A 27,390-nucleotide genomic window follows, 5' to 3' on the forward strand; every position below is an offset into this window, starting at 1 on the left:
TCAGCTAAAAAGATGAAAATAGTTTAGTGTTTTGAAGTTTTGATTCTTAGGTAAAATGTCTAATTCTAATTATTTTTACATCAGAAATGTACAGACAGAAGGCATTTTTAAAGGCTGTGTTCAGAGGTGGTGCTGAGGGGGATGATGAGTTCAGTACATATATGACCTTGACCCTATGATTGCCAGGGTTTTTAATGTATACTGCCAAATCAAATTACAAATAATACAAATTTTTTATCTTCAAAAACCAAATTTTCCTCTGAGGACAGTTTGTGTGTAGTCATGAACATACACCACAGAATCTGTACACTTTCTGTACATTTCTCCACTAAAACTACACAGATCACCTGTAAAGTAATAAGCCCAAAAAATGTATCATTATCCATTTGATCGGCGGTAGGAGTATCATGGAGTAAACTGACAAAAGCCATGGCAGTTAAACCTCCAAAAACACTCTCAGTTCTTTGCAGCTCAGGTACGCCATCCTTGTCCCTGTCCTCACTGTCCTTGTCTACATCAGGTGGCGTGGGGTCAATGGTATCATCACTGTCACTTGAACACTCATCAGCTTTCTGTTGGGGGGGACAAGAAGAAAAATTAGAAGCACTAAATATCACTGTGGCAGTTTTCTGCCAGAACAGATTACTGTTTAGGCATCTTGTTGTGTTGAGGACTTATGACTGTATCTTTGGTGAAAATATATCAGTCTACCTTTATGGTAAGAGAAGGATTTTTTAGCAGGGCAGCACGATTTTATGTTTCATCTCGATGCGCTTAGTAGTCACATCATGATGTTGACAATGTGAAAGAGGGAGGTAATTCACTCAGAACATCACTCTACAACTCCTTAGCTGATTGCTTAAGAGGAATTTTCATCCCGTGCTTTTCTTTTCCCTCATTCACCCATTAAAGATGCATGTCTGGGATAACATCATTTACTCAGATTTGGGTTATTACAGTGCTCTGCAACGTTCCCTCTTTATCAAAAGATCCATTTTTGCTATTTTTCAGGGTCGGGCAGAGTGAGTGGTCAAGGGACTGCAAGAGTGGGAGTGATAAATGAGAGTGGAGGATGGCACGGATTTGGAAAATCTGACAGTTTGTTTATAGTTCAAATCTCATAAGGTGCTTTATTTAACACTTTCAGGGTTAAAGGCAGCAGCGTCCAGATCTTCAGAATGAACGCTTTGTCTTCAGTAAGAACTGGCTGATGTACCAGAAAAGAGAGAATTAAAGATAACGTGACACCTAATTGCTTCCTTCGATCACTGTTGGCTATCTTTCACTTTGGCCCAGAACATATTTGTGTTTGAATAGTGATGTAGAATTGGATTTCAAAGAACAGCAGCGTAGAGAAGGTGGGGATGACATGCAGCAAAAGAGCAAGGGCTGGAGTTACATCTGGGGCTGATGAGTTGAGGACTCCGCTTCTTTTCATGGAGTGTGTACTATACCAGCTGAACTAAACCTGAATCAAGGACACTCATGGTGAAATCATTCGGTCAACATACCAGGTGTTATCAGGCCTCAAGGAAATAGTTATCTCACTCCTATAACATTATGTTATGTATGTAAAATTTGCTTTTTAACTTACCATTGTGTTCTGGTTGTTGTGTAAACCAACTTGGTGTCCTCATTGATTTTTGACCGGTCTGTGTGCGCTTTGTTATAGCGTCTCTCACAGGCATCATGGTGTGCTCTGAGATGCTTCAGGCGACGAATATGACGACTTACGGCCTGCAAAACACAACATTTTTAAATGAGAATGTCTTCTAGAAGAGGATAGCATGAAGACAAAAAGGATGAAAAAGAGGAACATCAGCCCAGGCCTGAATTCAATTTGGGGTGCTGTGACAGAGAGCTATTGTACATGATACATCTTAAAGGCCATATTAGTCTAAAAAATAAAATGTCAACTTTTGTGGGAATAATCCTGCTCAATGTTCATCTCTGGGCCTCTTATCTATGTGTCAGTGTCTGTGTCTGCCCAAACCTCCTCCTCTGCCTGTATGTTGGTGTTTTGGTTGATTCGGGATGATTCTGGGCAGAGAGAAGGCGTGGTGACCCCAGTCAATCACACCGCACCCAGTGAGCAAGTGACTGTGTGTTGATGATAGCGAGCGGGAGAAGCTAAGAATGATACAATATTTGCTGCATACCTCATTTACCTGCAGCAAGTCAGGTGTGCAGCTCTTGTGTTTCTCAAACGTAGAAATGCAATGCTACAGAGAGTTTTTGTTTGTCTGACTGCTTGATTTACTATATCAATGTGTGTATAGTTAATGCTGTTGATGATATAATTATTACGATGCATGGAGATTCAGGCTGCACAATATATATTGCAAATTTACTGTCATCGCAATATCAACATTCGCAATAGATATACTGCAAATGACTGCTCAAAAGGCGATAAATTACACTCCATGTGCCATGCATTCACCCTATGCATGACAATGTATTTGGCCAATCAGGTAAAGCCTTTCCTATCTGCCCATTCACTGCCCACACGCTAACAGCTGAGACAGTAAAGCACATGGAGCTAGTTGGCGTCGAAATGGCTGAGGGGGGAGAGACATGCATGGAAAATACGGACGACAAAGAAGAGGTCTAATCAGTTCAAGTCTGGTGCTAATAATGTGGGATATTCAATAGCTCTGTGTAACTCATGAGTTTTTATTGTGAGTTATGTGCAGTTCAGATCAGCTGAAGAGACATCAGTGTGGAGCAGAGCTTCTCCTCACACACTTTACCCCTGTGTGTGTCTGTTGGGGGGGCCATGGTTCATAACTTTGTCGACAAACAGCCATCTGAACGTGACAAACTTTATCTTAGCTTGGTTTGATCCAAAGTACAGTAAAGCAGCGTGTAATCTCCTGTTTCAGCATGTTTACCCACTTCAACATGATGTCCCTGTATTGGAGTCTGAGAAAAGTCTGCACCATGTACTGTGCAGTAATACAATAAATATGATTTAAATCCTAATATTACTTCTACTAGTAAAGGTAATGACTCCAGTGATGTCAGTCAGACATAATCAATTCTTAGAGGAAGCAAAGACAAGCACCAGGAAAAAAAGATGCTATTTTTTTAATGTGAATCATTTTTGTGAAATCAATTTTTCAATAACCACGCAGTTTGAATTGAAAATATTTTCATCTTTTTTTCCCAGAGTCTGTTTAAGATGCTCAGCTTTGGGGGCTATGTTCACAGCAAATTCACGGCAGAAATACATCACCATAGTATACTTAAGTATGTGTTTATTTATCGCAAATCATATTGTTATCGCAATATTCAACACTAATATTGCATGTTTTCCTAATATTGCGCAGCCCTAATGGAGATGCATTGTGATTTGTAGTTTGCGCCTGAGATTTGTGTTCCATTGCACCACGACTTCACACACAGGAAAACGTCAGTTAACTAAAGATAGACGTATAGAGATGTAATATTTGCAACGTTCATACTTTTTCTGATAAGATAAGATGAAAAGCTATGGAAGTATATCTGTGCCATCGGGGTTTGAATATGAATTTCTAACACAAAATTTTTTCAGCATCGAAATCAGACTTTGAATTTTAAAAAACATTGAATTTCAAGCACTGATTCGTTTTCCTCCATTTTATTTTGTGTCCAGGATGAAATAAACACCAATGATGCGGCTTTGGTAAGTGTGTTTACTCTATTTATCATTTGTGTTCGTAAATTAGCGTTATAGATATTACTTGCACACTAACCGGGTATTTCGAACAATAGCAATACTGAACTTTTATTAGGTAGCGTTTGTGAAAACTGCGTTAGCAGCTTGCTAACGGTGCTTGGGCTAGCAAAAATGACAAGTTTTGAATCGGGGGACGAAGCCGTCGGCAAATGTTCTAAAAACTGGCAATAATGACAATCTCGGCCCGATAAAACCTCTTTCCTGTGACGTGGGGCCGCTCCGGTAGCTCACCTGTAGAGACTGCTTTACTACAGCCTCCTGTAGTGGACCAGATTAGTGTTCGTTCTCACCTAACGGGACACATTTATAGTTTTATTTATCTGACACAGAAGTGTTTCTACTGAAATATCATACCATTCACGTTTGTTCTTTTGAGAGTCGAATGGAGTTTAGTTTAGACATAATCAAACATGTCTGATAATCCTGAATGTGTGTCCTTTCCTTAAGTTGTATGATGGAAGAGGCATATTTTAAGTGTCCACTTTTGGAAGCCACAATATGGTCACCTTAACTAAAGTCTAGTACCATTTAACTTTTTAATTCCTATTCGTACTCCTGTTCTTGAACTGCTGATTTGTAATACTCCTCTTACTTTTTCTGTGTTGTTTGTAATGGCAGGGCAGTCATGCTGACAACATCCTACAATCAGCCAACCGGCTTTTACAATTATTAAATTCATCCACTCAACAGGGCGCGGCAAGTGTTGGAGCAGATCAACAAATAAGGTTTAGTATTAAAGTTTACTTCATGTAGATATGGCTAATTTTACCTGTACATTTTAGATATATTGATTATTAATAGATTTTCTTGAATACAACCCTGCAGAGAACAAAGACGAGAATCAGTTCAAACGGAAATGACCAGGTGAAGAGAAGTTTGCTATTTTAATGTACAACATAAACCTTTCACTTATGGCTAATGTTAAATTAATTATGAAATGAACAAAGTCATAGAAAGACTTGTTTATAATTAACCATCATATGAAATCACAAAACAGATGAGGCTGTAGGCTGTGTTTTATTTATTTTTGTTTTCTGTAGGTCCTTTCCAGGTATGTTTACCAGGGGCAGAGGGAAAAGGCGTTTTCCCACAGCAAGGGCTGTTCCTGCCAAGAGGCCTAAACCATTGGATGTGGCTTTCTATTTGTTGCCAAAGCGATGTGAAAAAACTCCAAAAGAACAGGACCAAATGGTCCACATGCGTGCAGGACTGGGCCGAAGGACTGCTCATCTTGATGAAAATACTACACATGAGGAGGTAAGAATATACAATTGTTTACCTAGTATTGTTGTACTGTAGGTTTTGAAGTTACATGGATTTGCTAGAGTGTCATGCAGTGTCATCAATGCTGTTTATGATTTCAAGTTTTGACACTATTTTTGGGAAAGATTACATTACAGATACATTTTTTGCTTACAGTTATGTGATGCCCTCAAAGTGTTATTTCCAAAATTGGGGACAGTTACTGGTGGGTGGCTGCTCTTCAAAGCTTCAGGTGAGTCAACACAAGTTTGTGTTATACTGTTGCTCTGTCATAAAACAAAAAAAACTTTAATGGAATTTTTCACAGTAATCTCTGTGCGTTTATTATTAAGCATATTTGTGTTCAATTTTGCTAAGAGTAAACTAGTGATAATTGTTTGTGTAACAGTTTAAAGTGAAAAGATTAAGAAAAAAAGCATGGGTTTGCTGTTGGTTACGTCGTCAGCCTGGTCTGTTAGATAAAATGTTCAATTGCTTTGACTTAACCTTTAGAATAGATCTGTATCTAATAACTGTTGATTGTAATATAACCTTCTACTCCTGTTATCTATAGGTGGGTGGGGAAGCCGACAACTCAACATTGTGACTCCTGATGACACTGGCTATACAGGCACAATGCTGAAGTCTTTAAATCGTGGGTCTAAAAACCTTTACATAGCCCCAATCCAAGAAGAACTCAGCACAAACCCCCTGCCACTAACTGATATAGCATTCGTTAGCATGCCAAAAGCCACATGTCAGAAGTGTGGAGTTGCAGTTCCCCTTCCACTCCTAACAGAGCACATCAAATCTTGTGATGTCATGGATTGTTGCAGTGATGATAACCTGTCTAATGTGGAAACCAATCAGCTCGAAGAGAGACAACGTAAGAATTCTTAGTATTTAGCACTTGTGAGTATTGTTATTAAACAACAGAAACAACTTTTGAAAATAACACTCTTCTCAACCTCTAAACAGCAGATGTGCAGGAATGTCCTGTCTGCACAAATATGATTCCTACTGACATCATTGAGGAACATGCTTCCTCATGTGTGGAAAGGTATTCATTTACTTTTTATTCTCAATGTCTATTTAGTCTTTGTCCTGCGTATTCTGCAGTTGTAACAAAAGTCATTTTATGAGAGTAGGGCAGGGAAAGAGGTGACGCATGAAAGCATTATAATTGAGGAAGAGCAAGAAGCAATGCCTGGACCGCCCAGAAGTTCCACAGCTGTTACAGATGGTAGGTGCTGTTCAGGTTTAGCAGTGGCATAGGAAAGTTAAGGAAGATACAATGCTACATTTGAATGTTATATTATTTTTGCTGTCTCAACAGCAAATATCAGTAATGAAACAACCACATTTCCTTTATTTACATATTAGACTGGTTAACCATCACTGACCCCACCAAGGCCATATCTCAGTGTGCTGGCAGTTCTCTGCGTCATCATGAAACAGAGAGTCCCTTGCATCTCAGCATGGACATCAGAGAGAGCCTTGAAGAGCAGGACATGGCACTCATCTCCTTCTACAAGCGGCCTAATGTGGAATGGAGACGACCCCTGAATTGCAAACTTGAAGGTAGCTCCAGTTAAAAGTTCCAGTTGTCCAAATATAACTCAAGTATTTACCCTGTCTTTTTGCTACCAAAATGTACATTGTTTTACAGGAGACACAGCTATTGGAGAGGGCGTAAAGCGTTTTTTTTTCTCAACATGCATCGAAAAGCTGAAGTCAGGGTTTTGCATACATTTTGGTATGTATGTTTTAGCATCCTTTTAACTCTAATGTTTATATTAAGCTATATGTGTATTACACACACACACAGGCACATCACCATATTTTGTATGGTATTTTGTCCATATACACTTGTGGCATTTTGATAGGGTTGGTTTTTCCTCAAAATTTCAAAGGGCTCCTCTTAATGTATGCCCAGTCTATCACCAAACTAAAATGCATTTTCTCATGATTCACTTTCACATTCATACCTAGTGGAAAAATAAATGTTCACCTGCATGACTTTGTACTCTACTAGGAGGCCTATTGCTTTTATTGTTCTTGATTCATATTTTTAATGTCTTAACAGCAGGTACAAAGCTTACATGTCTTTTTGACGGGGAGCCTGGGCATTTAGTTCCCTCAGCCTCTCACTTTCTAGTGGAGAGTGAGATGTTCATGGTGGCGGGGAGAATGATAGGCCACTCCTTTCTTCATGGAGGACCATGTCTGCAGGGACTCAGCCCTGCTGTTGTACATGTTCTGCTTGGTGGGAGTCCTGACACTGCCACCGCAACATTGGAGGACTGTCCAGACCTGGACATCAGGGAAACAATTAGGCTTGTATGTTTAATTAAAATATTTTTTTTCTGTCTTTCTGTAATACGTTGTACAATGTGGGTACCCTTTTATTGAGTATCCATTAAGAATGCCCAGTTATACCAGCATGGTATTGGTATCAGCCGATAATGTGCCATCACTAATTACCATCTCTAGTATCCTTTGTCCTTGATGAGAGATGTTAACCTTATTGTCTTGAAGCTTGAAGGGGGACGCGTACTGTCTGATAAAGATAAACAAAGCGTCCAGGACTTGGCTTATGCGTGGGACCTCCCTTCCCTAACTGAGAACAACAGGAGGTGGCTTTTTGAGAAGCTGTTGATCCATGCTGTGAGTGAACGTGAAAGTTTTATAAATAAAAATATATAGTTAATTCAAAACAAAACTCCAAATAAGGAGTTCATTTGTTTTTGAGTCCTGTGAGTGATGTTTTGTTTAAAAATGAGCATTGCTCAGTTTCTCAAAAAAAAGCCTAACAAAATTAAAATGCTGCACTTTTCCTGATGGTTTCTATTCTTTCTGTCTTTTCACTCTTAACAGGTAATAGGACGTGTCACACGACAAATAAAACAGCTAAGACGAGGTCTTAAAGAGACGCCATTGTGGACACTGGTGACTCAAAGACCTGACACAGTGCCTATGCTCTTTCCTAAAGATATGGCAGGGAATGTCTGTGCTGAGGTTAATTTCATTTTAACATGATCTTTTAGTGCTGAATTCATAAAAATTTTATGTTTTATACATGGTTGGCATCTATTACTTTCAGCTTTTAATCTTGTTCTTGTTCTTGATGTCTGCCCATACATTACTCACGATTGACATCATGGGTATCAACCAGTTGTTTGACCAAAAAGTGGTATTGATTTAAGAATCAAAAATTCTTGTCTTCATCATGCTATTTTCTATTTTCAATGCAGGTACTTCTTCAGCGGATCTCATGGCCTCGTGAAGACGACAGTGATGACGATGATGACTGTTCCATTGAAACCAAGTGCCGCATGTCAGGCTACCTGCGACAGTTCATAACCAATGGCAGGTTCACTTGTCTGAAGAGTTTGGCTAATTTTCTATTCAGTTAAGCTGTTTGTGCAGAAGTTGGCTATTTATTCTGATGACTAATCATCACCCATTTGAATCTACCCCGTAGCAACACCAGCTGAACTGACCAACCTGGTCAAATTCTGGACCGGATGGGAGGTCCTACCACAGAGTCTCTCTGTGGAAATCATCGAAGGCAGATACCCCACAGCCTCTACCTGTTTTGAGACTTTGCGCATCCCAGGGCATTACAAGGACTACCCGTCTTTCAAACATGACATCCTGGCCTGTATTTGCACTTGCCATACAGGATTTGGTCTTGTGCGAGTGACATCTGGGCCTCAATTTACACTTGTCAGACACTTGTTTACACTTGTTAAAGCTAAATGTTGATGTTTTATAGCTTGTTCAGATTGATCTGACAGAATATTAAAGGTTCAACACAAAACAAGTCTTCCTGGTCAGTTTATTCAGAGATCTTGAAATTGCTCACAAAATTGAACAGCAGCAATGTACATATCACAGCCAAAGGACTGGGATGCAGCTCTTGGGTCAATTACATCCCTCAAAGATGCCAGTTGTTCATCAGTCAGTGGGCATGCAGTGTGTGGAACAACAACACTCGAGTGGTCATCACAAGGAAGTCCACTGTTTTCCCAGTCAATGTCAGGAATATCCATGCCCTACAAATAGAAAGCATTTTAAATTGTATAAAGTAACAGTAGACAAACTTTAAAATATTGTTACTTTGTGCTTTTAGCAGATCTGATTCAATAGCTTTAACTAAATAATTAGTTCAAGTTACATATATGCATTTAACCTCTGTGTTGTCTGGTCCTGGAACTGGATTATGTGTGAGGCCGAGCTCCCACAGCTGGTTAGGAGTCATGTGGCTCTCTGTTCTCAGCGAATGGTTGTCCCAGCCACTGTGGAAAGTATCCAGGTCATCCTGCAGGCGTGGGAGGAACACAAAGTGGCAGCAGAAGAGGTGCATTTCATTGGCGATGCTGAGGAAGCCCTCTTCTTCAAGGTAGTGGAGAACATCATAGTAGATGCAGGTTACAGCCATCCACAGATCTCTCCACAGCCGCTCAATTCTGGAAAAGGTTAATTAAAAGAAAATTTGAAATTATTTGATTTGTTTTGAATATATTTAATCCAAAATGGGTGCACAAAAATTAAATCTTAAAATATCCAATCTATTTCAAAAAATGAATTTCTTTATTTTGGATTTGTACATAACCCACTTCATTTAGGTCTAGAACCTGTTTCATACATACTGCATGCCAATACACTCTATGCATATGTGACATAATAATAATATAGAATAATAGTGTGGAATCTTGATTAAATACCCTCTATTATAATCATGCATTTTTCTTACAGATAATCCTGTGCTTCTTATTATGTTCATGTATTCCTTGCTCATGTATTCTTCTTTTTAACAATTGTATCAATATGTTTTTCATTATACTTGATTTATTGAAGTAGCCTGTAATAGTAAGGCGTAAGGTCAGAGATCTGTGCAAATATCTGCACAAAGGTGAAATCGAGGACAGAACCCCCACTTCTGCAGTTCAAGGCAGGTTTAGCCCGGATGTGGTTTCACATCTTCAGCCCCCACTGCCTTGCAAAAGGCCAAAAGGCCCACCATGGTCTCAGGTTGCAGTTGAATGAGAGCTGAGGGGATTTTTTTGGTGACATGATGATGAACGGTTTGTACTATGATAAATGAGCGCCTTGTGATTACATAAATATTCAATGGTAACGATGTACGCTTTCTTAAGATTTTTTTGATAACCGCAAGTGTCGTAAGTTGTAGACGTGTGCTTTTTGTAAACCGCTAGACCGGGGTAATGTCTCTGTTGTTTCCAGAGTACAATGTTCACCTGACATGACCCTTTGCTCACCCTTGATTGCAACTCACCCACACCTGTCACCCCCCCTTTCTCCCCCTCCCTTTGTCTTTTCTTTATGAACAACTGTATTAAGATGACACGTACACATGTTTCCCCCCTCCCTTTCTCCTCCCTTATGTTTGAAGAACTATAAAGTATTGAGCATCTCTGCCATTCGGCGGAGAACTTCAGATGCTCTTGAGTATGCTGTAACTTCTCTCTCATGCTGCATGAATAAACTTTGTGTGTAAACTTTGATACTGAGTTCGAAGCCTCATTTCTGGTCACTGCTCCGCTGGACGATCACCTCACGGCTGGGTCACCCTACCACAATTAATGGCGACAAGGATGGGATCCTAAACACCTGAAGCCACAGACTTGATGCAACTGCTCCACTGTACATCTAGACTAAGGTAAGAGAACACCTTTTCTAAAGATTCTCAAGTTTAGTGTGGAGTGCTCAGAGTTGTATTCTTGACTGTGCTGAAGGTTACGGGATCCCTAATAAATTAAGGAAAAGAACACGGAGTGGCCCTAGGCCCCTCATCTGTGAGGATAAAGCCCGGCGGGCAGTGTGGGAAAGCTGGAAGAGGCTGATATTGTTAAGTAAAAATATAGATGAAGGGCATTTCACCTCGGCGAAGTGTGAAGCAGAAAATGACACTGACACTTATGCTGAGTAGACTGTGGCTCGCAACCTAGATGGGAAAGGCATATTGGGGTCTATAATAAGTGCGAATGAGCAATTAGTGTTCATCTTTTCTGTAGTATCGTTGATTCTCGGTCTGAGTTTGGTGACAGAGGATCGCTACCCTGTACATGGCACTACAGACGAGATCAAGTAACCTTTAAATAGTTAAAATAAAAGAGTTTTGAGAGCTTGCTGTGGAACTTTACGCTGATGAATATGAAACAGACGTTGATCGTCTGAAGTGCTATAGAAAAATATTTAAAGGTGTTTTTATTAAAGTTGTAGGTTCTGTTGTGTGGCATTTGTGGAAAGCTGCTTTTGATGGTTGTGTTATGTTGCAACATTTGACGAAATGGCAATTATATGTTGATGATCTGTGTGTGGAAAATTGTGTGACAAACCAAGTAAATATGCTTGTGAGAGTTGGTGAGCTGGGGATAGTCCGGCAGATGATCCGTGGCAGACCCCTGTGTATTGCTCATAACTGTGGTGTGTATCAAGGATTATATTCAGGTGCAGGCCAGAATTATTTGTTGTTTCTTATTAATAAAGCCATAAGGAGATCCAAGGAAAAACGAGAACGTGTTTTGCGGGGAGAAAAGCCAGATTCTCCTGAAGAAGCCCATGCTAGAACAAAGTTTTTACGAGACACACTGATTAAACGGATCCTATCCACACCATGATTGGCCTAAATTGTTTAAGTTGTGGAACAAACAAACTGATGGAAAATGGCCAAAAGAAGGAACCTTTGATCCAAAGGTCCTGCGCGCATGCGATACCGAGCTAAAAGAGCTCTATTTAGGGAAAGATGGTAAAGGAGGAAAGTATCCTCCTAGGAAGGGAGAGGATATTAAATGGAGTTTAGTGAAAGTTGTAGGCAAAAAAAAAAAAAAAAAACAGTCAGCAGCTACTAAATTAGAAGGAGTGACAAAATATATGAAGGAAAGTCAAGAAAAAAGCTAAAAATTTACAGAAGCAAATAGATGAAGCAGGAAAGGTGTTGCTCATGGTGAACAAAACAGAGAAGAAGTAGAAAAGAAAATCGTGTGCAGCTGGTCCTCGAATAACAGGAAGAGGAGGCTGGCCAACAGGGCCCCAGACCAGGACCGCCCCTACCACCCCTGAACCAATGGGCTCCCCCCAGACCAGGTCCGCCCCTGAATCAGTGGTTTTCTCCTCAACAATAGGACGGCAGATCAGTGCCTCCCAGTGTGTGAAAAAAATGTAGACACAGAACAGGAAGTTGTAACCGCATGCCCCCTAATAACTGTAACTGCTGAACCCACAGTTGAAGTATTAATAGATGGAAAGTATGCTGAGCTACTAGTGAACACAGGTGCGACAGTCTCCACTATTAACAAATCAAATGCTAAGCGTGTAGGATTAGTTCCTACTTCTGATCATGTGAAAACAGTAGGAATAGCCGGGATAACTATGTCACATCCTATTGGAGCACCAGCTAAAGTTAAATTCAGACTTATTTCATGTGAGCATTCATTTGTGATTACTGATAACTCCCCATGTAATCTGTTAGGTCGAGATTTGTTATCCAAGTGGCATGCAACTATTTACTGTTCTCCTGACGGTATTTATATCACGGTTCCTGAACAAAATTCTAGCCTCTTTTCTAACATGTTAAAGGCTGTAAATGCAGGGTGTTATTATTCTCTAATGTATACACCTCTTCAATCTGATGCTATGGCCTCTCAGACGGTAACCTGGGTTCAGACTAATGATTTCCTGGCTGGAAGAGAAGACCTGCCAGACCACTCCAAGCTAACAGGCTTACAAGATCTTCATGTAACTCTGCATGTTGACATTTCAGGAACGGATGTTGTTTACTCCCAGCACATTGGCCCTTATTTAGGATCTAATTTCTCTGTGTTTTCAGATACTTTGGCAGTAACCCCTAAAGAAAGGTGTTTTCTATTTACCAAACATTGGAGATTTGGCTTTGTCATTATTTCAGGTTGCTGGATCCTCGCCCCATATTTCGGTGGCTGTTGTAGAAGGAGTAGAACAACAGCAATTAGGCCCTATTGCATGTCACATGACTCACAGTCTACCAGAGGAAGTGTTTCTTCATAACGGTGTTGTGTATCGTCATTTTAAAGGTGTAGGATGGACTATAACTGTGAATGACAATTGGTATGATGACTCATTCTTTCCTGTGTGCACTGTTACACCGCTGCCCTCTGCAGTCGTGGTTCCTCAGCTAACTCAACGTGTTTTACATCCATTGCTACAGGATATTCCATCTGAACTTTGGTCCTCCCACTCCAATGAGTGTGGATTAATTAAATCAGTAACTCCTGTGTTTCTTGGTGTCAGAGACAATGTTCCTCCTCCCAGAAAACCGCAGTATCCTATTTCCAAAGAAGCTATTGCAGGTATCAGACCAGTAATGCATTCACTATTGGAACAAGGAATAATAGTTCCATGTCAGAGTCCATGCAACACGCCTATTTTACCAGTAAAGAAACCTAACAAAGTTGATGCATGGCGCTTTGTGCAAGATTTGAGAAGTGTTAACAATTTTGTTGCTCCCATTTTCCCTGTGGTTCCAAATCCACACACTATTTTGACTTCCATACCACCCACCACTGAGTATTACACAGTAGTGGACCTGTGTTCGGCATTTTTTAGCATTCCAGTGCATCCTCAAAGTCAGTACATGTTTGCTTTCACTTATGAGGGACAGCAGTATACTTTTACACGTTTGCCCCAGGGATTCGTGCACTCGCCCACCCTCTCTACGCTAAGGCACTTAAAGATGACTTAGAAGATGTGATTCTACCCGGTGGTAGCACACTGGTACAGTATGTTGATGATCTTCTCATAGCTAGCCCCAGCAAGGAGGCTTGTGAGATTGATACAAAGGCTCTGTTAACGGCGCTTGCTGTGAAAGGACACAAAGCTAGCTTGGACAAGCTACAGCTCGTGCAGACGAAGGTGAACTATTTGGGACATGTATTGAATAGAGGGACTCGCGAGATATCTCCGAAGAGACTTGAAGCTTTGATGGCTATTCCGCGTCCGGTTTCAAAGAAGCAAATGAAATAATTTCTGGGGATTACCGGCTATTCCCGCCCCTGGCTTCTTAACTATGCTGAACTAACTAGACCTCTCTATGATATGGTGTTAACCTCCTCACCTGAGCCTGTTGTATGGACTCCTGTGGCTGAAAACGCATTTTCTGCCCTAAAGACTGGTCTAGCCTCTGCTCCTACACTGGGATTACCGGACTATTCGAAACCGTCTCACTTGTATGTGCATGAAAAGAATGGTTTCGCCTCTGGAGTGCTCACACAATCACATGGGCCCAAGCAGCGTCCTATTGGATACTATTCAAAGCGTCTTGATACAACAGAGTTGGGTTTATCACCTTGTCTTCGTGCTGTGGCGGCTGCCGCATTCATTGTAGAAACCACTTCAGACATTGTGTTAGATTATGACTGTCATCTTTATGTTCCTCATGCTGTACAGGCTATGCTTTTGCGGGCAGGCACTCAGCATTTCACCGCCTCACGACAAAGTAGGTATGAATTGACCCTCACCTCTTTGCCAAATTTGCATATACATCATTCACCTGCCCTTGATCCCTCAACTTTGTTGCCAACATCGGAAGATGGAGACCCACATGATTGTATTTTGGTAACTGATAATGCATATATGGTGAGAGAGCACCTGTATGACCAGCCTATCCCTGAAACTAATGATGAATGCATTCTGACTCTGTTTACAGACGGGAGCTCTAGCAGGAACCTTACTGGCACCTTGGATTCAGGTTTTGCAGTGACAACTCAAACTGATGTTTTAGCTTCAGGCAAGCTATCTGATACATGTTCTGCTCAACAAGCTGAACTCGTTGCCCTGACCAAAGCATGCATTCTTGCTAAAGATAAGGTAGTTAACATATAACAGACTCTCGATATGCATTTGGTTGTTGTCATGACTTCGGTGGTATCTGGCGACACAGACAATTTCTCACGGCCGCTGGTACTCCTATTAAAAATGCCCATCTGGTTAAAGATCTTCTTGATGCATTATTGTTACCTGCTAAAGTTGCAATTCTCAAATGTGATGCACACACTGGAAGGACTGACTCTGTTAGTGTTGGTAATGCATTAGCAGATCCTGCAGCTAAAGCTGCTGCTATCTCCACTGATCTTGCTGTGACGTTATTACCTGTGATAATCGCTCCCAAAGATTCTCCTTCTACTTATGATGTTGCTGCCTTACAAACAGCCGCTGACGCCTCAGAAAGAGCTCAATGGGACACTCATTGTGTTCTTGTAAATAATGTATATTATTCTGTGGACGGACGTCCCGCTTGCCCCAAGTCATTACTCCCTTACTTGCTTCGTATTGTTCACGGAAAGTCACATGTGAACAAGGGAGGGATGGCAAAGACTTTAAAAGCATCATGGTTTATTAACGGAATAGATAAAGCATGTGAAGATTTGGTTTCAAGATGTTCTATTTGTCAACAGTTCAACATAGGGAAAGTGGTGAAAACGACACAAGGTGCGCACCCTGCCCCCTATGGTCCTTTTGTAAACCTACAAATAGACTTTGTACAGATGCTCAAACATAATGATAAAAGATAAAAGAAATAACAGATGCGTTGGGGATAAAACATAAACTACACACGCCGTATCATCCGCAAAGTGCAGGCATGGTAGAAAGATTTAACCAAACCTTAAAACAAAAACTCGCGAAAATATGTGCTGACACGAGTTTAAGCTGGCCTGATCCCCTGCCAATCGCGCTAATGAGTATGCGATCTACAACGAGCAGAAAAACAGGTTTATCTCCCTATGAAGTAATAACAGGGAGAGCCATGAGCACACCTGAGCAAGTAGGGAAGTTTGTCGTTCCTCATGAAATGACATTGAGAGATGAGGGAGTTCTAACATATTGCAGAGCTCTGCACTCTGCCCTCTCTTCTTTCCATAACCAGGTACGAGAAGGACAACCGGTGCCACCTGACGGACCCTGCCACCAGATACAGCCAGGAGATTGGGTCGTGATAAAAGTGCACCGACGAAAGACAGCGCTGCAGCCACGCTGGAGTAAGCCATATCAAGTACTGCTGACCACGCATACCGCAGTATAGGTTCAAAGAAGGCCGACTTGGATCCACGCCTCTCACTGTAAGAAAGTCAGACCACCAGAATAATGTGCGATCTGTTACTTTCCAACAAAGATTCTTCTAGACGTTGAGGAAGACAACTGAAGCGTGGGCGGATCGCCGCTTCTAAATCTACAGCTGCGATGGAACCTAAAGAAAGGAAGAAAAGAGACTCTGGCGGTAATAAAGAGCTGGAGTGGGCATCAGAAGATGTGTTTGATTGGACAACAGAGAAAGGTCGAGCTCTATTGTTGCAAGAGTATCCACGTGTAAGTGCTATGGTAATGACCGTGCAGCAGACAAAGAGAGTGGTATCATGTATAGGGTTCTGTTTCCCTTTAGTCATATTCTTAACCCTGATTCTGAGTTTGATTGCATGTGACAGCGCTTGGACTCCAGAACAGACTGGACCTGTGACCCTGACCACTTTTACTTACGACTTGGACGAAGACACTCCAACGTAAATAGTTATTCTGATAGAATAAAAGGGGGGAATGTGGAATCTTGATTAAATACCCTCTATTATAATCATGCATTTTTCTTACAGATAATCCTGTGCTTCTTATTATGTTCATGTATTCCTTGCTCATGTATTCTTCTTTTTAACAATTGTATCAATATGTTTTTCATTATACTTGATTTATTGAAGTAGCCTGTAATAGTAAGGCGTAAGGTCAGAGATCTGTGCAAATATCTGCACAAAGGTGAAATCGAGGACAGAACCCCCACTTCTGCAGTTCAAGGCAGGTTTAGCCCGGATGTGGTTTCACATCTTCAGCCCACTGCCTTGCAAAAGGCCAAAAGGCCCACCATGGTCTCAGGTTGCAGTTGAATGAGAGCTGAGGGGATTTTTTTGGTAACGTGATGATAAACGGTTTGTACTATGATAAATGAGCGCCTTGTGATTACATAAATATTCAATGGTAATGATGTACGCTTTCTTAAGATTTTTTTTGATAACCGCAAGTGTTGTAAGTTGTAGACGTATGCTTTTTGTAAACCTCTAGACCGGGGTAATGTCTCTGTTGTTTCCAGAGTACAATGTTCACCTGACATGACCCTTTGCTCACCCTTGATTGCAACTCACCCACACCTGTCACCCCCCCCCCTTTCTCCCCCTCCCTTTGTCTTTTCTTTATGAACAACTGTATTAAGATGACACGTACACATGTTTCCCCCCTCCCTTTCTCCTCCCTTATGTTTGAAGAACTATAAAGTATTGAGCATCTCTGTCATTCGGCAGAGAACTTCAGATGCTCTTGAGTATGCTGTAACTTCTCTCTCATGCTGCATGAATAAACTTTGTGTGTAAACTTTGATACTGAGTTCGAAGCCTCATTTCTGGTCACTGCTCCGCTGGACGATCGCCTCACGGCTGGGTCACCCTACCACAATAGTAAAACATAAAAGTAATCCTGCAAACAGTTGTCTGCTAACATCAAAACATGGTGTCAATGAGGTGGCAACTTTCAATAACCATCTAATTTCTTTTACTGAACAAACCGTTGGTTATGAACACTCTTCCCAGATATAAAGCTGCTCCTTCCAGTGCCACGGACTGTGAACATAAGGCGAGCAACCTCCACGTTTTCAACTCCCTGATCTGCACGTACCCTAAAGAGGACACAAGTCACTTTTAAAGTTTGTAAATACATTAATTGGTTGACTAATAAAACAGTGCAATTAGAATGACTGAAGCATGTCAGAGCAGAACTCTAAAAAAATTGTAAAAGTTGTTAAGTCATTCTTGTTCCACATTCACAATCTCTTCTACTATCTCTTGTAGTATAAGGTAGTAAACAGGGTTAATTATAGGTTCTATATAGCCACATGAATAAAGTATGAACTGTGCTTATCTCTGACCTGGTATTTTTCCTACCATACAACTCTCCCAGACACAAGGGTTAATACTATACGTTTAGTAGCGCTTCTATACATTCTAAAGTTCACTTACACCAGTGAGTAAACAGATTAAAGTAGTTACTGCAAAAAATCTCTATTTCAATTCTTCACACAAAAAACTTGTCTTCCAGGTATAAGGCCATATAAGATATCAAGCATAAGACTTATTCAGATTTTAATTATTCCAATTTAAGTTTTGGAACTGAGATGTTTTTAAACCCTTTTAACACAATCCACATAAAAATATCGCTTTATCATTTCATTCATAATATATTTCTTGTATCACATTTGACACACTGGGCAGTTTTGAGAACTATTTTATTAAAGTTTTTCACTAAATATGCATTCATCTGATGCAGAAAACACTTTTTTTTTTTTTTTTAAAGAGTAACTATTTAGATGTTATTCTTACTACAACTTCTTGAAAATCAAGCAATGATTTTCCTGAAAATATGTGAGTGGATGATTTCATTTTGAAAAGGGCCAAAATACAACTTCAGCTGACTGTAGGAATATGACAATCATCAAGGTGGTAGAATACTGTTTTAAAAAACATTTTTAACAGGTTTTTAAACAAACTATTTATCATCTTGATGAGATAGAGGTCTTTGAACTCGTGTATCAAATATGAAGTGTTTGGCTTTAAAGGGTTAAGTACTGTGATTGAATATGTCATTACTTTCCACCAATGGTAGTTCTGTTGTAGTGTAAAATCCTTACTCTAACCCTATATTCATTTACCTGAGAGGAAAACCAAATTTCTCAACAGATTCTTGGAAGAATGCCAGGGTGGTCGATGCAAGGTTGTTGTTGGCTGCACCAAGATACATTATCTGCAGCACAAATGCAATTACACCTCATTGAGGTCCTCAAGTATAAATAAGGGGAACATGTGCACTTCATCCAAAAAATTGTGCTAACCTTACGGGAAAAACCATCAATGCCTCCGAAGACAACAATGTTGTACCTGAAAAAGAAATAATGGGCAACTATAAGATACTGCAAACTAGAGGAAAAAAGTGATAAGCATACAGTTGCAGTATGAAATAGACAACAGGAGAATCACTCAAACAATTTAGCTGTTGTGGTACATATATAGTGACATAAAGGTGGCAGTATAAACTGTGTTATGGTGTTTACTGGTAACAACTACATACTTTAAAAACACTCTTAGTAATTCATACATTTAGTCAAAAAGATTGCCAAATATGGATTTACCGGATCAATTTATGATTGGTATCTAGGTGCATCAAAGACTGGGGTCCTGGAACTGAGTAGGTCCGTCGAGCAATACATCCAACGTTGCACATTCTGTTGATGACACCAGTGGTGTCAACACGGTGCATTGAGGCTCGGACACGTTTATACTGCACCCTAAATCCCCTGGCTTGCAGGAGGGCCTTCATCATTCGGTACCCAGAGTTGGGCTGCCTAGTTTGGATCTCTCTCACACATTGATCTAACTCGTCATCAGTCATAGTGCTATACAGTGCTCTTACAGAGAGATCAAACTCAGCCATGCGGCGGTATACCGTTCGCCTCGACATCCCTAAGAGTTTAGCAATGCATGGAACAGTCAAATTAAGTTCCAGGAGTTTGCTAAGGTGGTCTGGGGATATGGTCATCCGCTGTCTTCCAGCTGGTCCTTCCTCAAACTGCACAACTGCAGTGTGTTGCTCCCTTCTCTCCTTTTCTAAACCAATGAGACGGTGAAGCTGTGTCACTTCATCTAAGATAGCAGGACAAACAGTTGCTTGACTAGACACAGCATTCAAAAACACAAGTTCTTGTGTACAAGTGAACTCTAAGAAGTCTAGGTCCAGAGGCATGCGTCCCAGAATATGCTCCAATCGAGAGCGAAGTCTGTCTAAAAGATGATTAAGCAGTTGCTCCTAGGAGAGAAAAAAAAATTAAAAATTACCCATAGAAAAACACAGCCATGATCAGATCTAGTTTTTGGAAAGTGTAGTTTGTATAATAATTTCTTCAGATAGTTGAACAGTTAAAAATCAGTTGGCTATTGAAAATTATTACACAATTACTCTACTGCGCCCTTCTGATCATCACTCATTTTATTTATTACTAGCTCATTTCTATTCTAGCAGGTAGCTGCGTGAAAAGAGGTGTCCTTTCTCGTGCACATCCCACCAAGAAATGGTATCATAATAGTTCCAATGATCACACGGGCCACAGTAGTCTATGCCAGCTGTTTAAGAAACACAGTACAAGGAATAAATAGTCAGATTAGGTTTCATTTGAAGAAGCTGTAGGCTTCAGAACCCATCAAATGCATAGGCCTGTATACAGTAAAAGCCACAGACAAAGAGAATTTAAGTTTTAATGTAAAAAAATGTATTTACTTATGGCAAACCACACAAAAAACTGTCAGAAAACCAACATAAAAGCAAACCTAAATCTTTTGTATCACAAAATCAATCTAAAAAAATTGCCCAGTTAACTAGTTGGAACGCAAATTTTTTTTACACAATTTTTTTTTTACACTGAAATTTTTACACTGAATTTTTTTGAGATGTCAAAATTTTTTATGTTGAATTTTTTTTGGGATGTTGATTTTTTTTTCACTGAATTTATTTCATCGTGGACAAAAAATAAAAGGGAGGAAAACGAATCAGTGCTTGAAATTCAATGGTTTTTTAAATTCAAAGTCTGATTTCGATGCTGAAAAAATTCAGTGTTAGAAATTCATATTCAAACCCCGATGGCACAGATTTACTTCCATATGAGGTACTTAAAATTTCTTTCACTGAGTGTTGCTGTGTTAGAAAATGTGTGAATTTACATTGATGTCTCTCTGTTCTTTCAGTACATAGAAAGAGTAACAGAGTACTCCTTCTATGTGTTCACCGCCGTCTTCATCATCGAAGGCCTGCTGAAGCTCGTGGCGTTTGGTGTGCTGAGGTTCATGAAAGACAGGTAACGCTTTTGAATCAGTGTGTGTGTGTGTGTGTTCAGATGGAATCTGCTGGACATCGCTGTAGTCCTGATTTCTATAATCAGCATCATCTTCAACTTGCTGAAAATGGACAACAAAATCCCCATCAATCCCAGCATCCTGAGAATTTGTCGAGTGCTCAGACTGGCGCAAGGTACACACTTTAAAACCAGCGTTTGTACGTAACAGCTCTGGGAGTGCTTTTTCTTCTTCATATTTACACCTCTTAAAAAAGTAGAATTCTAGGGAGGAACTTTTCATGAATATGAATGTATGCATACTATGTTTGTATGTTTTTCATAACTATCCCTGTGTCTGTTTAGTGCTGAAGGCCAAAAAGATAAGAGTTCTGCTCAAGACCATCATCAAGACTCTGTCCCAGGTAAGCACAGACACAGTTCTGTTATAAAAGGGTCTTTGGAAATAAGGGCCATGACTTCCTTTTGATAGAAGTTCATACAGCCCTGTTCCCTGATTGAGAGCTTACAGGGTCCATATTGTAGTTTTCTATGCAGACGATCTAACATGCATTTGGATTCCAGGTTGGAAACATTTGTCTCCTCTCCATGTTCTTCTTCTTCATCTACGCTGCTCTGGGAGTGGAGCTGTTTGGCAAGCTAGGTCAGTTGCACACACACTCACAGATCAGCTTTCAGAGCTTGTCTCATATTTGCCCAGTATTTAAATAGTTGCCAAAGAAAGCAAGGAAGCATTTTGCTAAACCTAAATTCTTAGTTGCTTGGTTATAAACCCCTTTACAGCCCACGACATCACACAGATGTGAGCTGTAAAGGACAACGGAAGTTTGATTAGATACATTCATTCAGACAAGTTAGTGAACTTTAAACACTGAATTAAAACAGTTAAAGGTGACATATCATGCAAAATGGACTTTTTAATGGTTCTCTACCTGAAATATGTGTCCCTGGCATGTCTACAAACCCCCCGAGAATGAAAAAAATCCATTCTGCCCCTGTTCTGATTTCTCCACCTTTCTGTAAATGTATGTGAAACGAGCCGTTTCAGACTTCAGTGTTTTTATTACGTAACAACAATATCCGGTCTGTCACGGAGTCAGAGCTCAGAGCTTGTTCAGCCCATAGACTGTATAAAATTATACTGAACCCCTCCTCCGTTTTTCATTACCTGCACAAATGTGTGCTTACAAGGAGCTTAGGAGGGAGGCATGCTAGTTGTAGGCTGTCTTAATAAACACAAAGGTCGGTTTTACTCCCCACGTCTGCAGATTTGAAGATCTAGTGGATGATTTTTATTTATCATGGATAAGTGCTAGCGCTAGTTAGCATAGCCACATAGCTACATGTCGTAGCTGTAGCTGTGTACCAAGACACACGTCGACATACTGACAAATAAAACAACGAGAAACACAGAATCTGGGACCAATCCTTCAGAAAGGTCCTGCTGCCTTTCTGGCAGAGGTCGGTTTGACTCCCCACGTCTGCAGATTTGAAGATCTAGTGGATGATTTTTATTTGTCATGGATAAGTGCTAGTGCTAATTAGCATAGCCACATAGCTACATGTTCATAGCTGTAGTTGTAGCTGTGTACCAAGACACACGTCAACATACTGACAAATAAAACAACGAGAAACACTAAATCTGTGACCAATCCTTCAGAAAAGGTCCCGCTGCCTTTCTGGCAGAGGTCGGTTTTACTCCCCACGTCTGCAGATTTGAAGATCTAGTGGATGATTTTTATTTATCATGGATAAGTGCTAGCGCTAGTTAGCATAGCCACATAGCTACATGTTCGTAGCTGTGTACCAAGACACACGTCTACATACTGATAAATAAAACAACAAGAAACACTAAATCTATGACCAATGGTTCAGAAGGGTCCTGCTACAGGCGCCTCTCCGTCAGGATCAGATTCTGGATCAGATTCAGAGGGTTGAAGTAACGTGATCTCTGAGCAGCCGTGTATATTCAGCCAACATGTAAACATAAGATCAACTTGCTGGAGAGCCGAGGCACATCCACGTCCTGAGGGGGCGTGGTCAGAGAGAAAACAGAGTGTTCTGAGGAGGACTGAAGAAGAGGGTTTTTCAGGCAGACCAAAATCTGATTTCAAAGTGTTTTTTTGAGCATAAACTTTAAAGACATGTTTTGGGGACCTCTTAGATCAATATATATTGATGAAAAAAGTGTGATATGTCCCCTTTAACTGTTTAAAATGTCTGGTTTGTCAGTATAGATACTCCACAGTAAACTCAAGTTCCACAGAATTCTGGCCACTGTCTAATGTCTCCTGTCCACTCACTGATTTCACACGGAGCAGGAAGTCATTTACCTCTAGTTTAAAGCTGCTGTTGGTAGGCGTGATATAAACATCAGTTTGGAGAGAGATTTCGAATGTCAACACTACCCCACCCCACCAGATTTCCCCCACTTCTCATGCTTGTTGGATGCTTGCTATGAGGAAGTAGTGCCGGCTTCCCAGCCAATCAGGACAACCTAGTAGGGGCAGCCACTCGACCAATCAGGACAGAGGGTCGAAGAGTAGCTCTGATTGGTTGGTGATAACGGGAACAAAGGGGAATAATAACATTGCTTGATACAAAGGCATTGAAAAACACAGAGATTTGGCCATAATCTGAAATGACTTCACTAACTGATGAGTATCGACGGATGTTATGACTTTTTTCCAAACCCAGCAGAAAAAAAATCCTTTTTTACCCCATTTCTACCAACTGCACCTTTAACTGAGTTTGTTAAGGTCAAAAATGAAACTTTTGGAGGTAGCTCTACAAACCATTGTACCCTGAAGTACTTCCGGTGCCTAAATGCACACGCTCCCCTAACTGTTTACCTACAGTAAAGAGGTCTTTAACAAAACGGGCCTAAAGTTTACATGAGTCATTTCAGCTTAGCCTTTTAATTTAGAAAAATATCATGGACTTCAACAGGGAGAAATACTGCACCAGCACTGCAGTGCTGAACTTAATATGTGGTTCCCACATTTCAGCATGGGGATGAACTATCTTGTAACTCAGAACATCTCAAAGACTTTCTTTGTTTCCTTCTGTTTTAATCAGAGTGCACAGAGGACTTTCGGTGCCTGGGTTTAAATCGGTATGCCAACTTCAGGAACTTTGGGGCGGCCCTGCTCACACTCTACAGAGTGTGCACTGCAGACAACTGGAGTTTTATTCTGAAAGTATGAAGTCACACATGCATACACACATGGTATTCCAAAACCAAACATGTAGACTTCCAGTGTACAGGAATGTAACAAGAGGAAACATTGTCTGCTTTCTGTGTGCTAATGTAACCTACAGCATGGGCGTACCTGTGTACTTGCTCTTTGTCTTTTAAGGACACATTGAGGGAGTGTCCTCCGGGTAGACATGGCTGCCCCAGCTACCTGCACTGGGTCGCTCCTATCTACTTCTCCAGCTTCGTGGTTATGGCCCAGTTTGTGCTGATAAACTTGGTGGTGGCAGCCATCACGCAGGCTCTGGAGGACAGCAAGCAGGTAGCAGCTGTAAAAAACAAACAAACTCAGACATCCAGTAGAGCCAGTGTTCTTTCGCCCCCGTTGATGTTGCAAGTCAAGAATGGCATAGAAATGTAGCAATGCTATTTTGGCATTTCAGAGAAATTCTACCAACTTATATTTTCCCCCAGGAGGAGGAAAACGCCCGCAACTTGGTTTTGGCAGAAGAGAATGTCGGACCAGACCAGTCACAGCCAGACAGATGAGTCTGACTGGAGAGGAAGTGTTCTACAGAGGAGTACACTCAAAGAAATCACTTGTTGGGTGAACGTAATAAAATCATGGAAAGAATTTCCACCTAATCAAAATGCTTTCATTTAACCAGAGACCGTTTTGTTGAAACAACTAATTGTAAATATGTTGAGTGAACATTAATGAAGAACAGACAACTGCCACAAAATCGCACACACAAAAAACACTGCTAAAAATTTAATTTACAACTATTCACTGAAAAAGTGGGTGTAATGATTATGACTCAGCGATCTCAAATACCCGAGTCAGTGTTTAAACAAGGATTAATGAGTTGATAAATCCAAACCATAATAATGTTGAGGTATGACTTTTATACTTATAGTGGAGGAATTAAGTTAAAAATTATAATAAATCACTAACTTCATCACATAATTTTGATACTGACAATTTGATTTGGATAACGTAAGCTTATCCATCAGTTGTTCGACACAGGCACACAAACATATAGTGTAACAGCTCTACTGCTTGTTAAATGTGTTCAGTGCAGATGTTCATAATTCCTACAGTGTTGACAGTCAGTGAAGGCATCGGAAAGGCTGTGAGCAGCACGGATTGCAGCAGGAGGGAGGGGCGGACGTGTGAAAGAGTGAGTGTGGGAGCGGGAGAAAGGAGATACAGTGCAGGAGAAGTTATTCATTCATTCAAGGATTCATGTTTTGCTTTGTTTGTTGGCGTGGTCACGGCCGACAGTGACCGGTTAATAAAGCTCTTGTGTTCACAAATCGGCTTGAGTGTCCGGACGGACGTTACAATACGTATACACGCATCGAAAACACAATAGATCTTACGTTCACTTTCCTCGGTTCTTTTTTCTTCATGCCTTTCTTCTGTAAGCTGAAGTTCTGCCTTTCCTCTGACTTTTTCTTCTGATAGTCTAAGAAGGTTTTCAGGGTTGGCATGTTCGCTGCTGCTGCTGCTGCTGCTGCTGCTGCTGCTGCTGCTGCTGCTGCTGCTGCTGCTGCTGCTGCTGCTGCTGCTGCTGCTGCTGCTGCTGCTGCTGCTGCTGCTGCTGCTGCTGCTGCTGCTGCTGCAGGTATATACACAAAAGTAATTGAGTAGCTGTAGCTAGCAGTTGGAGAAGGAAGTTAAATGACCAAACTTTTACCTGAAATGGGGCCACTGGCGTCATCCTTGAAGCCCTGCTCTTTAAAAATGGCCAATGCCTTCCCACACGCATTACAAAAATACGGTAATGACGAAAATTGTTTTCCACAATAGGGACAGAACATGATGAAAGTTTATTGACCGCTCTGTTCGCGCTGTAAACACATACTCCGGAAATTACGTCCTAGAATGGTGCAAGTTTGTCCAATCAGAGACAAGTACCATGGTCCTACCCTTTCCGGTTTCTTGAAATGTATTTCATGACTCTGAATTGTATTTTGTGACTCTGAAATGTATTTTGAGATTCTGAAATGTATTTTGAGATTCTGAAATATATTTTGTGGCTTATGATTCTGAAATGTATTTTGAGATTCTGAAATGTATTTTGAGATTCTGAAATGTATTTTGTGGCTTATGATTCTGAAATGTATTTTGAGATTCTGAAATGTATTTTGAGATTCTGAAATGTATTTTGTGGCTTATGATTCTGAAATGTATTTTGAGATTCTGAAATGTATTTTGTGGCTTATGATTCTGAAATGTATTTTGAGATTCTGAAATGTATTTTGTGGCTTATGATTCTGAAATGTATTTCATGACTCTGAAATGTATTTTGTGATACTGAAATTTATTTTGTGATTCTGAAATTTATTTTGTGATACTGAAATTTATTTTGTGATTCTGAAATTTATTTTGTGATTCTGAAATTTATTTTGTGCTTTTGAAATGTATTTTGTGATACTGAAATTTATTTTGTGATTCTGAAATGTATTTTGTGATTCTGAAATTTATTTTGTGATTCTGAAATTTATTTTGTGATTCTGAATTGTATTTTGCGATTCTAAAATTTATTTTGTGATTCTGTGAAATGTATTTTGCTAAGTGAAATTAATTTTGCGTTTTTTAAATGTTAATTACGATTGGCCTTCAGGGCCACCGTACTTTACGGACAGACGGACAGACACACGGACAGACAGACAGACAGACAGACACACAGTTACACAGACAGACAGACACACAGTTACACAGACAGACACACAAATGCGCACAAATGATGAACGATGTGCGTGCGCCAATGATAAACTATACGCGTACGCGAATGATGAAGGATAAGCGCGTGAATGATGAGAGCGCCAATGATGAATGATGTGAGTGCGAATGATGAATGATGTGAGTGCGAATGATGAATGATGTGCGCTCAAATGATGAATGATGTGCGCGCGACAATGATAAATGATGTGCGCTCAAATGATGAATGATGTGCGCTCAAATGATGAATGATGTGAGTGCGAATGATGAATGATGTACGCGCGCCAATGATGAATGATGTGCGATCAAATGATGAATGATGTGCGATCAAATGATGAATGATGTGCGATCAAATGATGAATGATGTGCGCGCGACAATGATGAATGATGTGCACTCAAATGATGAATGATGTGTGTGCAAATGATGAATGATGTGCGCGCACCAATGATGTATGATGTACGCGCAAATGATGAATGATGTGCACGCGCAAATGATGAACGCCTAAATGATGAAAGATATGCGCGCGAATGATGAACGATGAGCGCACGCAAATGATGAACGAAGAGCGCACGCA

General features: G+C 40.4%; 2 protein-coding genes across 2 annotated transcripts; one reads left to right on the top strand and one right to left on the bottom strand.

Annotated features, from left to right (window-relative positions):
* The first annotated feature begins 3,649 nt into the window (after positions 1–3,649).
* On the top strand, positions 3,650–8,783 carry LOC117821509. The gene is made up of 15 exons (XM_034695842.1): positions 3,650–3,664; positions 4,337–4,443; positions 4,544–4,582; positions 4,759–4,975; positions 5,138–5,213; positions 5,535–5,846; positions 5,939–6,020; positions 6,109–6,203; positions 6,344–6,541; positions 6,630–6,716; positions 7,047–7,300; positions 7,499–7,627; positions 7,838–7,978; positions 8,215–8,329; positions 8,445–8,783. The coding sequence occupies exons 3-15, from the start codon at positions 4,575–4,577 to the stop codon at positions 8,726–8,728; spliced, it is 1,998 nt and encodes a 665-aa protein (XP_034551733.1). The 5' UTR covers positions 3,650–3,664; positions 4,337–4,443; positions 4,544–4,574; the 3' UTR covers positions 8,729–8,783.
* Position 8,784: 1 nt separating this feature from the next.
* LOC117821517 lies at positions 8,785–25,618 on the bottom strand. Its single transcript, XM_034695870.1, has 9 exons — positions 25,471–25,618; positions 24,546–24,658; positions 24,224–24,416; positions 19,179–19,852; positions 18,882–18,927; positions 18,702–18,793; positions 17,562–17,672; positions 9,156–9,432; positions 8,785–9,018 (listed from the first exon to the last, which is right to left on the bottom strand). Exons 1-9 carry the CDS (start codon positions 25,579–25,581, stop codon positions 8,806–8,808), a joined length of 1,830 nt encoding a protein of 609 aa, XP_034551761.1. The 5' UTR covers positions 25,582–25,618; the 3' UTR covers positions 8,785–8,805.
* Positions 25,619–27,390: the final 1,772 nt, after the last annotated feature.

The sequence above is a fragment of the Notolabrus celidotus genome, chromosome 1 (genome assembly GCF_009762535.1).
Source record: "Notolabrus celidotus isolate fNotCel1 chromosome 1, fNotCel1.pri, whole genome shotgun sequence".
In the NCBI taxonomy this organism is placed as follows: domain Eukaryota; kingdom Metazoa; phylum Chordata; class Actinopteri; order Labriformes; family Labridae; genus Notolabrus; species Notolabrus celidotus.